Genomic DNA, 13842 nt, shown 5'->3' with positions numbered 1-13842 from the left:
TTAGGCTGGGTGCTGGCACCACCAGGCTGGGTGTTAGGCTGGGCGCTGGCACCACCAGGCTGGATGTCCCAGACCTGCTGGAACCCTGACCTGTTCACCGGACGTGCTACCTGTCCCAGACCTGCTGTTTTCAACTCTCTAGAGACAGCAGGAGCGGTAGAGATACTCTCAAAGATCGGCTATGAAAAAGCCAACTGACACTTACTCTTGTGTTACTGACTTGTTGCACCCTCGATAACTACTGTGATTATTATTATTTGACCATGCTGGTCATTTATGAACATTTGAACATCTAGGCCCATGTGCTGTTATAATCTCCACCCGGCACAGCCAGAAGAGGACTGGCCACCCCTCATAGCCTGGTTCCTCTCTAGGTTTCTTCCTAGGTTTTGGCCTTTCTGGGGAGTTTTTCCTAGGGAGTTTTTCCTAGCCACCGTGCTTCTACACCTGCATTGCTTGCTGTTGGGGGTTTTAGGCTGGGTTTCTGTACAGCACTTTGAGATATCAGCTCCCTGACCGCCCTTAAGAAGGGCTATATAAATACATTTGATTTGATGTTAGGCTGGGTGCTGGGATCATCTGTGTGTGTGTGTTGTACCAGTGGTATTTAGTTGTGTGTATAAACTACATTTACCAGTAGTATTTAGTTGTGTGTATAAACTACATTTACCACCAGGCTGTGTGCTAGGCTAGGTGCTGTAGCTAACCATGTCCTCATCTCTCTGTGTGCTAGGCTAGGTGCTGTAGCTAACCATGTTGTCCTCATCTCTCTGTGTGCTAGGCTAGGTGCTAGGCTAGGTGCTGTAGCTAACCATGTCCTCATCTCTCTGTGTGCTAGGCTAGGTGCTGTAGCTAACCATGTTGTCCTCATCTCTCTGTGTGCTAGGCTAGGTGCTAGGCTAGGTGCTGTATCTAACCATGTTGTCCTCATCTCTCTGTGTGCTAGGCTAGGTGCTGTAGCTAACCATGTTGTCCTCATCTCTCTGTGTGCTAGGCTAGGTGCTGTCCCTAACCATGTTGTCCTCATCTCTCTGTGTGCTAGGCTAGGTGCTGTCCCTAACCATGTTGTCCTCATCTCTCTGTGTGCTAGGCTAGGTGCTAGGCTAGGTGCTGTAGCTAACCATGTCCTCATCGCTCTGTGTGCTAGGCTAGGTGCTGTGGCTAACCATGTTGTCCTCATCTCTCTGTGTGCTAGGCTAGGTGCTGGCACCACCAGGCTGTGTGCTGGGATCGTCAGCGTTGCCAAGCCCATCTCCATTGAGTGTAAAATGGCTGACTACTCCAACTCCCTGTATGAACACCTGGAGGAGGAGACTGGGGTCAAGACAGGTGGGATGGTCTTCTACAGTATGACTCTAGCCTGAGTTCCACTCCATTTGTACTAACATGCCTACAGTATGACTCTAGCCTGAGTTCCCTCCCTTCTCATATTCTGTTTCCGTTTGTGTATAAACTGGATTTACCTGTGGTATTTAGTCTTGTGGAAAAACAGATTTACCTGTGGTATTTAGTTGTGTGCCAAAGCCAAGAGAGTATGGCAGGGCGTTGCCTTGTGTGGTTTAACATGAGATGACTCGTGACTTGGCAGTCCTGATGTGTGTGTTTGTTCCAGGCTACGTGAGAACAGGCTCTCTATGCCTGGCCCAGAATCAGGACCGTTTCCTGTCCCTGAAACGTCTGGCATCCAGGCTGAAGTAAGTCCCTCCCTGACCGCCCTTCCCTCCCCTCCCTGACTTCTCTTCCCTCCCCTCCCCTCCTCTCCTCTGGTCCAGTAGGCCTCTCCTCTGGTCCAGTAGGTCTCTCCCTGACCCTGCCTCTCTCTGCTCCAGTAGGCCTCTCCTCTGGTCCAGTAGGTCTCTCCCTGACCCTGCCTCTCTCTGGTCCAGTAGGCCTCTCCTCTGGTCCAGTAGGTCTCTCCCTGACCCTGCCTCTCCTCTGGTCCAGTAGGTCTCTCCCTGACCCTGCCTCTCTCTGGTCCAGTAGGCCTCTCCTCTGGTCCAGTAGGTCTCTCCCTGACCCTGCCTCTCTCTGCTCCAGTAGGCCTCTCCTCTGGTCCAGTAGGTCTCTCCCTGACCCTGCCTCTCTCTGGTCCAGTAGGCCTCTCCTCTGGTCCAGTAGGTCTCTCCCTGACCCTGCCTCTCCTCTGGTCCAGTAGGTCCCTCCCTGACCCTGCCTCTCTCTGGTCCAGTAGGCCTCTCCTCTGGTCCAGTAGGTCTCTCCCTGACCCTGCCTCTCTCTGGTCCAGTAGGCCTCTCCTCTGGGTCCAGTAGGTCTCTCCCTGACCCTGCCTCTCTCTGGTCCAGTAGGCCTCTCCTCTGGGTCCAGTAGGTCTCTCCCTGACCCTGCCTCTCTCTGGTCCAGTAGGCCTCTCCTCTGGTCCAGTAGGTCTCTCCCTGACCCTGCCTCTCTCTGGTCCAGTAGGCCTCTCTCTGGGTCCAGTAGGTCTCTCCCTGACCCTGCCTCTCCTCTGGTCCAGTAGGGTCCCTCCCTGACCCTGCCTCTCTCTGGTCTGAGTTATAGCTCAGTACTCTCTCTGGGACGTAGCTGAACTCCATGAACGGTACTTCTCAGTACTCCAGTTCTCTTCATTACATTTATCCTATCCAGCTCCACTGGCCTGCTGTTTTCTATTAGTCCATCTCTGCCAAGCAATCTCCACTGGCCTGCTGAATGTTTCTGGAAATCTCCATAACCTCTCTCCTCCTCTCTCTCTCTCCTCCTCTCTCTCCTCCTCTCTCTCCTCCTCTCTCTCCTCCTCTCTCCCTCCTCTCTCTCTCCTCTCTCCCCTCCTCTCTCTCTCCTCTCTCCCTCCCCTCTCCTCCTCTCTCTCCTCCTCTCCTCCTCCTCTCTCCCCTCTCCTCCTCCTCTCTCCTCCTCTCTCCCCTCCTCTCCTCTCCTCCTCTCCTCCCTCTCTCCCTCCTCCTCTCCTCCTCTCTCTCTCTCCCCTCCTCTCCCCCTCCTCTCCCCCTCCTCTCCCCTCCTCTCCCCTCCTCTCTCCCCCTCCTCTCTCTCTCCTCTCTCCCCTCCTCTCTCCCTCCTCCCTCTCCTCCTCTCTCTCCTCCCTCTCCTCCTCCTCTCTCCTCTCCCCTCCTCTCCTCCTCCCTCTCCTCCTCTCTCTCCTCCCTCTCCTCCTCCTCTCTCCTCTCTCCTCCTCCTCTCCTCCTCTCTCTCCTCCCTCTCCCCCTCCTCTCTCCCTCCTCCCTCTCCTCCTCTCTCTCCTCCCTCTCCTCCTCCTCTCTCCTCTCCCTCCTCTCTCCCTCCTCCTCTCCTCCTCCTCTCTCCTCTCTCCCTCTCTCCTCCCTCTCCTCCTCCTCTCTCCTCTCCCCTCCTCTCCTCCTCCCTCTCCTCCTCTCCTCCTCCCTCTCCTCCTCCTCTCTCCCCTCCTCTCTCCCCTCCTCTCTCCTCCTCCCTCTCCTCCTCCCTCTCCTCCTCCCTCTCCTCCTCCTCTCTCCCCTCCTCTCTCTCTCCTCTCTCCCCTCCTCTCTCCTCCCTCTCCTCCTCCTCCTCTCTCTCCCCTCCTCTCCTCCTCCCTCTCCTCCTCCTCTCTCCTCTCTCTCCTCCCTCTCCTCCTCCTCTCTCCTCTCCCCTCCTCCTCCTCTCTCCTCCCTCTCCTCCTCTCTCTCCTCCCTCTCCTCCTCTCTCTCCTCTCCCTCCTCTCCTCCTCCTCTCCCCTCCTCTCTCTCCTCCCTCTCCTCCTCCCTCTCCTCCTCCCTCTCCTCCTCCTCTCCTCCCCTCTCTCCTCTCCTCCTCCCTCTCCTCTCTCCTCCTCCCTCTCCTCCTCTCTCTCCTCCCTCTCCTCCTCCTCCTCTCTCTCCCCTCCTCTCCTCCTCCCTCTCCTCCTCTCCTCTCTCCTCTCCCCTCCTCTCTCCTCCCTCCTCCTCCTCCTCTCTCCTCTCCCCTCCTCTCCTCCTCCTCTCTCCTCTCCCCTCCTCTCCTCCTCCCTCTCCTCCTCCTCTCTCCTCTCCCTCCTCTCCTCCTCCCTCTCCTCTCTCTCCCCTCCTCTCTCCCTCCTCCTCTCCTCCTCCCTCTCCTCCTCTCTCCCTCCTCTCCTCCTCCTCTCTCCTCTCCCTCCTCTCCTCCTCCCTCTCCTCCTCTCTCCCTCCTCCCTCTCCTCCTCCTCTCTCCTCTCCTCCTCCCTCTCCTCCTCCTCTCTCCTCTCCCCTCTCCTCCTCCTCTCTCCCTCCTCCCTCTCCTCCTCTCTCTCCTCCCTCTCCTCCTCCTCTCTCCTCTCCCCTCCTCTCCTCCTCCCTCTCCTCCCTCTCCCCTCCTCTCCTCCTCCTCTCTCCTCTCCCCTCCTCTCCTCCCTCTCCTCCTCTCTCTCCTCCCTCTCCTCTCTCTCCTCCTCTCTCCTCCCTCTCCTCCTCCTCTCTCCTCTCCCCCTCCTCTCCTCCTCCCTCTCCTCCTCCTCGCTCCTCTCCCCCTCCTCTCCACCTCCCTCTCCTCCTCCTCTCTCCTCTCCCCTCCTCTCCTCCTCCCTCTCCCCTCCTCTCCTCCTCCTCTCTCCTCTCCCCTCCTCTCCTCCTCCCTCTCCTCCTCCTCTCTCCTCTCCCCTCCTCTCCTCCTCTCTCCTCTCCCCTCCTCTCCTCCTCCCTCTCCTCCTCCTCTCTCCTCTCCCCTCCTCTCCTCCTCCCTCTCCTCCTCTCTCTCCTCCCTCTCCGCCTCCTCTCTCCTCTCGCCCTCCTCTCCTCCTCCTCTCTCCTCTCCCCTCTCCTCCTCCCTCTCCTCCTCTCTCTCCTCTCCCCTCCTCTCCTCCTCTCCTCTCCCCTCCTCTCCTCCTCCTCTCCTCCTCTCTCTCCCTCTCCTCCTCCTCCCTCTCCTCCCTCTCCTCCTCTCTCCTCTCGTCCTCCCTCTCCTCCTCCTCTCTCCTCTCTCCCTCCTCTCTCCCCCTCCTCCCTCTCCTCCTCTCTCTCCTCCCTCTCCTCCTCCTCTCTCCTCTCCCCTCCTCCTCTCTCCTCTCCCCTCCTCTCCTCCTCCCTCTCCCCTCCTCTCCTCCTCCTCTCTCCTCTCCCCTCCTCTCCTCCTCCCTCTCCTCCTCCTCGCTCCTCTCCCCTCCTCTCCTCCTCTCTCCGCTCCCCTCCTCTCCTCCTCCCCTCTCCTCCTCCTCTCTCCTCTCCCCTCCTCTCCTCTCCCTCCTCCTCTCCTCCCTCTCCGCCTCCTCTCTCCTCTCCCCTCCTCTCCTCCTCCTCTCTCCTCTCCTCCCTCTCCTCCTCCCTCTCCTCCTCTCTCTCCTCTCCCCTCCTCTCCTCCTCTCCTCTCCCCTCCTCTCCTCCTCCTCTCCTCCTCTCTCCTCCCTCTCCTCCTCCTCCCTCTCCTCCTCTCCTCCCTCTCCTCCTCTCTCCTCTCCTCCTCCCTCTCCTCCTTCTCTCTCCTCTCTCCCTCCTCTCTCCCCCTCCTCCCTCTCCTCCCTCTCTCCTCCCTCTCCTCCTCCTCCTCTCCTCTCCCCTCCTCTCCTCCTCCTCTCTCCTCTCTCCTCCTCTCCTCCTCCTCTCCTCCTCCTCTCTCCTCTCCCCTCCTCTCCCCTCCTCCTCCTCTCCCTCTCCCCTCCTCTCCTCCTCCCTCTCCTCCTCCTCTCTCCTCTCCCCTCCTCCTCCTCTCTCCTCTCCCTCCTCTCCTCCTCCCTCTCCTCCTCTCTCTCTCTCCTCCCTCTCCCTCTCCCCTCCTCCCTCTCCTCCTCTCCCTCCTCCTCTCCTCCCCTCTCTCCTCTCCTCTCTCCTCTCCCCTCCTCTCCTCCTCCCTCTCCTCCTCCTCTCTCCTCTCCCCTCCTCTCCCCTCCTCTCCTCCTCCTCTCTCCTCTCCCCTCCTCTCCTCCTCCCTCTCCTCCTCCTCTCTCCTCTCCCCTCCTCTCCTCCTCCCTCTCTCCTCTCTCCTCCTCTCCTCTCCTCCTCCTCCCTCCTCCTCTCTCCTCTCCCCTCCCTCTCCTCCTCCCTCTCCTCCTCTCTCCTCCTCTCACATCCTCCTCCTCTCTCCCTCCTCTCCTCCTCCCTCTCTCCTCTCCCCTCCTCTCCCCTCCTCTCCTCCTCCCTCTCTCCTCTCTCCTCCTCTCCTCTCCTCCTCCTCTCCTCCTCCTCTCTCCTCTCCCCTCCCTCTCCTCCTCTCTCCTCCTCTCTCCCCTCCTCTCCTCCTCCCTCTCTCCCCTCCTCCCTCCCCTCCTCTCTCCCCTCCTCTCCTCCTCCTCCTCTCTCCTCTCCCCTCCTCTCTCCCCTCCTCTCTCTCTCTCCTCTCCTCCTCCTCTCTCCTCTCCCCTCCTCTCTCTCCTCCCTCTCCTCCTCCTCCTCTCTCTCCTCTCCCTCCTCTCCTCCTCTCCTCCTCTCCTCCTCCCTCTCCTCCTCCCTCTCCTCTCTCCTCCTCTCCTCCTCCTCTCCTCCTCCTCTCTCCCCTCCTCTCCTCCTCCTCTCTCCTCTCCCCTCCTCTCTCTCTCCTCTCCCCTCTCCTCCTCCTCCCTCCTCTCCCCTCCTCTCTCCTCCTCTCCTCCTCCTCTCTCCTCTCCCCTCCTCTCCTCCTCCTCTCCTCCTCTCTCCTCCCTCTCCTCCTCCTCTCTCCCCCTCCTCCCTCTCCTCCCTCTCCTCCTCTCTCCTCTCTCTCCTCCTCTCCTCCTCCCTCTCTCCTCTCTCCCTCCTCTCTCCCCCTCCTCCCTCTCCTCCTCTCTCTCCTCCCTCTCCTCCTCCTCTCTCCTCTCCCCTCCTCTCCTCCTCCTCTCTCCTCTCTCCTCCCTCTCCTCCTCCTCTCTCCTCTCCTCCTCCTCTCTCCTCTCCCCTCCTCCTCCTCTCTCCTCTCCCCTCCTCTCCTCCTCCCTCTCCTCCTCCTCTCTCCTCTCCCCTCCTCTCCCCTCCTCCTCCTCTCTCCTCTCCCCTCCTCTCCTCCTCTCTCTCCTCCTCCTCTCTCCTCTCTCCCTCCTCTCTCCCCCTCCTCCCTCTCCTCCTCTCTCCTCTCTCCTCTCCTCTCCTCCTCCTCTCCTCTCCTCTCCTCTCCTCCTCCCTCTCCCCTCTCCTCCTCTCTCCTCCTCTCCTCCTCTCCTCCTCCTCTCCTCTCCTCTCTCCTCTCTCCTCCTCTCCTCCTCCTCTCCTCCCTCTCCTCCTCCTCTCTCCTCCCTCTCCTCCTCTCCCCTCCTCTCCTCTCTCTCCTCCTCCTCTCTCCTCTCTCCTCCTCTCCTCCTCCTCTCTCCTCCTCCTCTCTCCTCCTCCTCTCCTCCTCTCTCCTCTCCTCTCTCCTCTCCTCCTCCCTCTCTCCTCTCTCCTCCTCCTCTCTCCTCCTCCTCTCTCCTCTCCTCCTCCTCTCTCCTCTCCTCCTCTCCTCCTCTCTCCTCCTCTCTCCTCTCCTCTCCTCCTCCCTCTCTCCTCTCCTCCTCCCTCTCCTCCTCTCTCCTCTCCTCTCTCCTCCTCCTCCTCCTCTCTCCTCTCCTCTCTCCTCCTCCCTCTCCTCCTCCTCTCCTCTCTCCTCTCTCCTCCTCCTCTCTCCTCTCTCCTCCTCTCCCCTCCTCTCCTCCTCCTCCCTCTCCCCTCCTCTCTCCTCCTCTCCTCCTCCTCTCTCCTCCTCTCCTCCTCTCCCCTCCTCTCCTCTCTCTCCTCCTCCTCTCTCCTCTCTCCTCCTCTCCTCCTCCTCTCTCCTCCTCCTCTCTCCTCCTCCTCTCCTCCTCTCTCCTCTCCTCTCTCCTCTCCTCCTCCCTCTCTCCTCTCTCCTCCTCCTCTCTCCTCCTCCTCTCTCCTCTCCTCCTCCTCTCTCCTCTCCTCCTCTCCTCCTCTCCTCTCCTCCTCTCTCCTCCTCTCTCCTCTCCTCTCCTCTCCTCCTCCCTCTCTCCTCTCCTCCTCCCTCTCCTCCTCTCTCCTCTCCTCTCTCCTCCTCCTCCTCCTCTCTCCTCTCCTCTCTCCTCCTCCCTCTCCTCCTCCTCTCCTCTCTCCTCCTCCTCTCTCCTCTCCTCTCTCCTCCTCCTCTCTCCTCTCTCCTCCCCTCCTCTCCCCTCCTCTCCCCTCCTCTCCTCCTCCTCCCTCTCCCCTCCTCTCTCCTCTCCTCCTCCTCCTCTCTCCTCTCCTCTCCTCCTCCTCCTCCTCCTCCTCCTCCCTCTCCCCTCCTCTCTCCTCTCTCCTCCTCTCTCTCCTCTCCTCTCCTCCTCCTCCTCCTCCTCCTCTCTCCTCTCTCAGTGTGATGGGGATACCCTGTAATGTGATCAAACCCAAAGAGGTGTCCAAGCTCCACCCCCTGGTGAATATTCATGACCTGGTGGGGGCGCTCCACCTACCGGGGGACGCCGTGGTGTCACCGCCTGACGTTAATCACGCCCTCGCCACGGCAGCGGCCGGACACGGTGAGACAGTAAAACCAAGGATGGACTATTGTTAGACTTGCAAACCTAAAGATTCACAGGTTTTTCCAGAAATCCTGATTGGATGATTCCAGATGTCCTGCTTGTTCCGTCCTGATTCGGGGGAATTTTCTGTAGTGGAGGTTTCAACAGGAAGTTAGAACCATGTGATATCGCCATCAGTTAGGATGTAATGATGCCAGAAGGCAAGGCTTCTGCAGGGAAGGGCCAGGCAGAGGGAGTTAGTTAGTTCCCATGGGGCATCTCTTTGGCTAATTTAACATCCTGGTACTCCAGTCAAACTGCCGGGGAACTACACATAGTGTTTGTAATGTTTGATCACATTGTACCGTTCTACATGAATACATCTACAGTTGAAGTCAGTAGTTTACATGCACTTAGGTTGGAGTCATTAAAACTCATTTTTTCAACCACTCCACACATTTCTTGTTAACAAACTATAGTTTTGGCAAGTCTGTTAGGACATCTACTTTGTGCATGACACAAGTCATTTTTCCAACAATTGATGACAGATGATTTCACTTATAAATTCACTGTATCACAATTCTAGTGGGTCAGAAGTTTACATACACTAAGTTGACTGTGCCTTTAAACAGCTTGGAAAATTCCAGAAAATTATGTCATGGCTTTAGAAGCTTCTGATAGGCTAATTGACATAATTTGAGTCAATTGGAGGTGTACATGTGGATGTATTTCAAGGCCTACCTTCAAACTCAGTGCCTCTTTGCTTGACATCATAGGAAAATCAAAAGAAATCAGCCAAGACCTCATAATTGTTGACCTCCACAAGTCTGGTTCATCCTTGGGAGTAATTTCCAAACACCTGAAGGTACCACGTTCATCTGCGCTAACAATAGTACACAAGTATAAACACCATGGGACCACACAGCCGTCATACCGCTCAGGAAGGAGACGCGTTCTGTCTCCTAGAGGTGAACGTACTTTGGTGTGAAAAGTGCAAATCAATCCCAGAACAACAGCAAAGGACCTTGTGAAGATGCTGGAGGAAACAGGTACAAAAGTATCTATATCCACAGTAAAACGAGTCCTATATCGACATAACCTGAAAGGCCGCTCAGCAAGGAAGAAGCCACTGCTCCAAAACCACCATAAAAAAGCCAGACTACGGTTTGCAACTGCACATGGGGACAAAGATCGTACTTTTTGGAGAAATGTCCTCTGGTCTGATGAAACCGAAATAGAACTGTTTGGCCATAATGACCATCGTTATGTTTGGAGGAAAAAGGGGGAGGCTTGCAAGCCGAAGAACACCATCCCAACCGTGAAGCACGGGGGTGGCAGCATCATGTTGTGGGGGTGCTTTGCTGCAGGAGGGACTGGTGCACTTCACATAATAGATGGCATCATGAGGATGGAAAATTATGTGGATATATTGAAGCAACATCTCAAGACATCAGTCAGGAAGTTAAAGCTTGGTCGCAAATGGGTCTTCCCAATGGACAATGACCCCAAGCACACTTCCAAAGTTGTGACAAAATGGCTGAAGGACAACAAAGTCAAGGTATTGGAGTGGCCATCACAAAGCCCTGACCTCAATCCTATAGAACAATTTGTGGGCAGAACTGTAAAAGGCGTGTGCGAGCAAGGAGGCCTACAAACCTGACTCAGTTACACCAGCTCTCTCAGGAGGAATGGGTAAAAATTCACCCAACTTATTGTGGGAAGGTTGTGGAAGGCTACCCGAAACACTTGAACCAAGTTAAACAATTTAAAGGCAATGCTACCAAATACTAATTGAGTGTATGTAAACTTCTGACCCACTGGGAATGTGATGAAAGAAATTAAAGCTGAAATAAATAATTCTCTCTACTATTATTCTGACATTTCACATTCTGAAAATAAAGTGGTGATCCTAACTGACCTAAGACAGGGAATTTTTACTCGGATTAAATATCAGGAATTATGAAAAACTGAGTTTAAATGTATTTGGTTAAGGTGTATGTAAACTTCTGACTTGGACCGTCTGCCCTGTTCTGATCCTCCAGGAGTGCAGATCCACGAGCGCACCACAGTTAACCATGTGATGATGGACAAGGGACATGTGACAGCGGTGGAGACGGACAGAGGAGCCATCGAGTGTGAATACTTTGTCAACTGTGCAGGACAGGTGAATCTCTACCCATTGTGTGTGTGTGTGTGTGTGTGTGTGTGTGTGTGTGTGTGTGTGAGAGAGAGAGACTGTAAATGACTTGGGGTCTCTCTCTCTCTCCACTAGTCTTTAACACTGTGCTAGACAGCTCTCTTCAGCCCAACTGATCTATAAGGTTTCATAGCGCATTATGAATGATAGGATGCATCCTATTTAGTGCACTAGAATAAGGAACCATTTGGGACACATACATGCTGTATAGGAGCTGGACAAGACCAGTGTTGTAACTACAGTGAGGGGAAAAAAGTATTTGATCCCCTGCTGATTTTGTACGTTTGCCCACTGACAAAGAAATGATCAGTCTATCATTTTAATGGTTTATTTGAACAGTGAGAGGCAGAATAACAACAACAAAAAATCCAGAAAAACGCATGTCAAAAATGTTATAAAATGATTTGCATTTTAATGAGGGAAATAAGTATTTGACCCCTCTGCAAAACAAGACTTAGTACTTGGTGGCAAAACCCTTGTTGGCAATCACAGAGGTCAGACGTTTCTTGTAGTTGGCCACCAGGTTTGCACACATCTCAGGAGGGATTTTGTCCCACTCCTCTTTGCAGATCTTCTTCAAGTCATTAAGGTTTCGAGGCTGACGTTTAGCAACTCGAACCTTCAGCTCCCTCCACAGATTTTCCATGGGATTAAGGTCTGGAGACTGGCTAGGCCACTCCAGGACCTTAATGTGCTTCTTCTTGAGCCCCTCCTTTGTTGCCTTGGCCGTGTGTTTTGGGTCATTGTCATGCTGGAATACCCATCCACGACCCATTTTCAATGCCCCTGGCTGAGGTTCTCACCCAAGATTTGACGGTACATGGCCCCGTCCATCGTCCCTTTGATGCGGTGAAGTTGTCCTGTCCCCTTAGCAGAAAAACACCCCCAAAGCATAATGTTTCCACCTCCATGTTTGACGGTGGGGATGGTGTTCTTGGGGTCATAGGCAGCATTCCTTCTCCTCCAAACACGGCGAGTTGAGTTGATGTCAAAGAGCTCCATTTTGGTCTCATCTGACCACAACACTTTCACCAGTTGTCCTCTGAGTCATTCAGATGTTCATTGGCAGACTTCAGACGGGCATGTATATTTACATTTACATTTAAGTCATTTAGCAGACGCTCTTATCCAGAGCGACTTACAAATTGGTGCATTCACCTTATGATATCCAGTGGAACAACCACTTTACAATAGTGCATCTAAATCATTTAGCGGGGGGGGGGGGGGTTAGAAGGATTACTTTATCCTATCCCAGGTATTCCTTAAAGAGGTGGGGTTTCAGGTGTCTCCGGAAGGTGGTGATTGACTCCGCTGTCCTGGCGTCGTGAGGGAGCTTGTTCCACCATTGGGGTGCCAGAGCAGCGAACAGTTTTGACTGGGCTGAGCGGGAACTGTGCTTCCTCAGAGGTAGGGAGGCGAGCAGGCCAGAGGTGGATGAACGCAGTGCCCTTGTTTGGGTGTAGGGCCTGATGAGAGCCTGAAGGTACGGAGGTGCCGTTCCCCTCACAGCTCCGTAGGCAAGCACCATGGTCTTGTAGCGGATGCGAGCTTCAACTGGAAGCCAGTGGAGAGAGCGGAGGAGCGGGGTGACGTGAGAGAACTTGGGAAGGTTGAACACCAGACGGGCTGCGGCGTTCTGGATGAGTTGTAGGGGTTTAATGGCACAGGCAGGGAGCCCAGCCAACAGCGAGTTGCAGTAATCCAGACGGGAGATGACAAGTGCCTGGATTAGGACCTGCGCCGCTTCCTGTGTGAGGCAGGGTCGTACTCTGCGAATGTTGTAGAGCATGAACCTACAGGATCGGGTCACCGCCTTGATGTTAGTGGAGAACGACAGGGTGTTGTCCAGGGTCACGCCAAGGTTCTTAGCACTCTGGGAGGAGGACACAAGGGAGTTGTCAACCGTGATGGCGAGATCATGGAACGGGCAGTCCTTCCCCGGGAGGAAGAGCAGCTCCGTCTTGCCGAGGTTCAGCTTGAGGTGGTGATCCGTCCTCCACACTGATATGTCTGCCAGACATGCAGAGATGCGATTCGCCACCTGGTTATCAGAAGGGGGAAAGGAGAAGATTAATTGTGTGTCGTCTGCATAGCAATGATAGGAGAGACCATGTGAGGATATGACAGAGGCAAGTGACTTGGTGTATAGCGAGAATAGGAGAGGGCCTAGAACAGAGCCCTGGGGGACACCAGTGGTGAGAGCACGTGGTGCGGAGACAGATTCTCGCCACGCCACCTGGTAGGAGCGACCTGTCAGGTAGGACGCAATCCAAGCGTGGGCCGCGCCGGAGATGCCCAACTCGGAGAGGGTGGAGAGGAGGATCTGATGGTTCACAGTATCAAAGGCAGCAGATAGGTCTAGAAGGATGAGAGCAGAGGAGAGAGAGTTAGCTTTAGCAGTGCGGAGAGCCTCCGTGACACAGAGAAGAGCAGTCTCAGTTGAATGCCCAGTCTTGAAACCTGACTGATTTGGATCAAGAAGGTCATTCTGAGAGAGATAGCAGGAGAGCTGGCCAAGGACGGCACGTTCAAGAGTTTTGGAGAGAAAAGAAAGAAGGGATACTGGTCTGTAGTTGTTGACATCGGAGGGATCGAGTGTAGGTTTTTTCAGAAGGGGTGCAACTCTCGCTCTCTTGAAGACGGAAGGAACGTAGCCAGCGGTCAAGGATGAGTTTATGAGCGAGGTGAGGTAAGGGAGAAGGTCTCTGGAAATGGTCTGGATAAGAGAGGAGGGAATGGGGTCAAGCGGGCAGGTTGTTGGGCGGCCGGCCGTCACAAGACGCGAGATTTCATCTGGAGAGAGGGGGGAGAAAGAGGTCAAAGCACAGGGTAGGGCAGTGTGAGCAGGACCAGCGGTGTCGTTTGACTTAGCAAACGAGGATCGGATGTCGTCGACCTTCTTTTCAAAATGGTTGACGAAGTCATCCGCAGAGAGGGGGGGGAGGGGGAGGGGGAGGAGGTTCAGGAGGGAGGAGAAGGTGGCAAAGAGCTTCCAAGGGTTAGAGGCAGATGCTTGGAATTTAGAGTGGTAGAAAGTGGCTTTAGCAGCAGAGACAGAAGAGGAAAATGTAGAGAGGAGGGAGTGAAAGGATGCCAGGTCCGCAGGGAGGCGAGTTTTCCTCCATTTCCGCTCGGCTGCCCGGAGCCCTGTTCTGTGAGCTCGTAATGAGTCGTTGAGCCACGGAGCAGGAGGGGAGGACCGAGCCGGCCTGGAGGATAGGGGACATAGAGAATCAAAGGATGCAGAAAGGGAGGAGAGGAGGGTTGAGGAGGCAGAATCAGGAGATAGGTTGGAGAAGGTTTGAGCAGAGGGAAGAGATGATAGGATGGAAGAGGAGAGAGGCGGGAGAGGGGGGGTTGGGAC

The 13842-nt window shown here is 55.4% G+C and overlaps 1 protein-coding gene across 1 annotated transcript in view; it reads left to right on the top strand.

Annotated features, from left to right (window-relative positions):
* The window catches only part of pdpr (pyruvate dehydrogenase phosphatase regulatory subunit), a 64640-nt gene that overhangs the window by 2378 nt on the left and 48420 nt on the right, over positions 1-13842 (top strand). The window contains exons 3-6 of the mRNA XM_082969885.1: positions 1196-1329; positions 1613-1694; positions 8136-8299; positions 10324-10445. Coding sequence (XP_082826011.1) covers positions 1196-1329; positions 1613-1694; positions 8136-8299; positions 10324-10445 — 502 coding nt within the window. The remainder of the gene's footprint in view (positions 1-1195; positions 1330-1612; positions 1695-8135; positions 8300-10323; positions 10446-13842) is intronic.

The sequence above is a fragment of the Salmo salar genome, chromosome 26 (genome assembly GCF_965601325.2).
Source record: "Salmo salar chromosome 26, fSalSal1, whole genome shotgun sequence".
Classification (NCBI taxonomy): Eukaryota; Metazoa; Chordata; class Actinopteri; order Salmoniformes; family Salmonidae; genus Salmo; species Salmo salar.
Note: the sequence above shows the minus strand (reverse complement) of the source record. Positions and strands in the feature narration are given on the sequence as shown.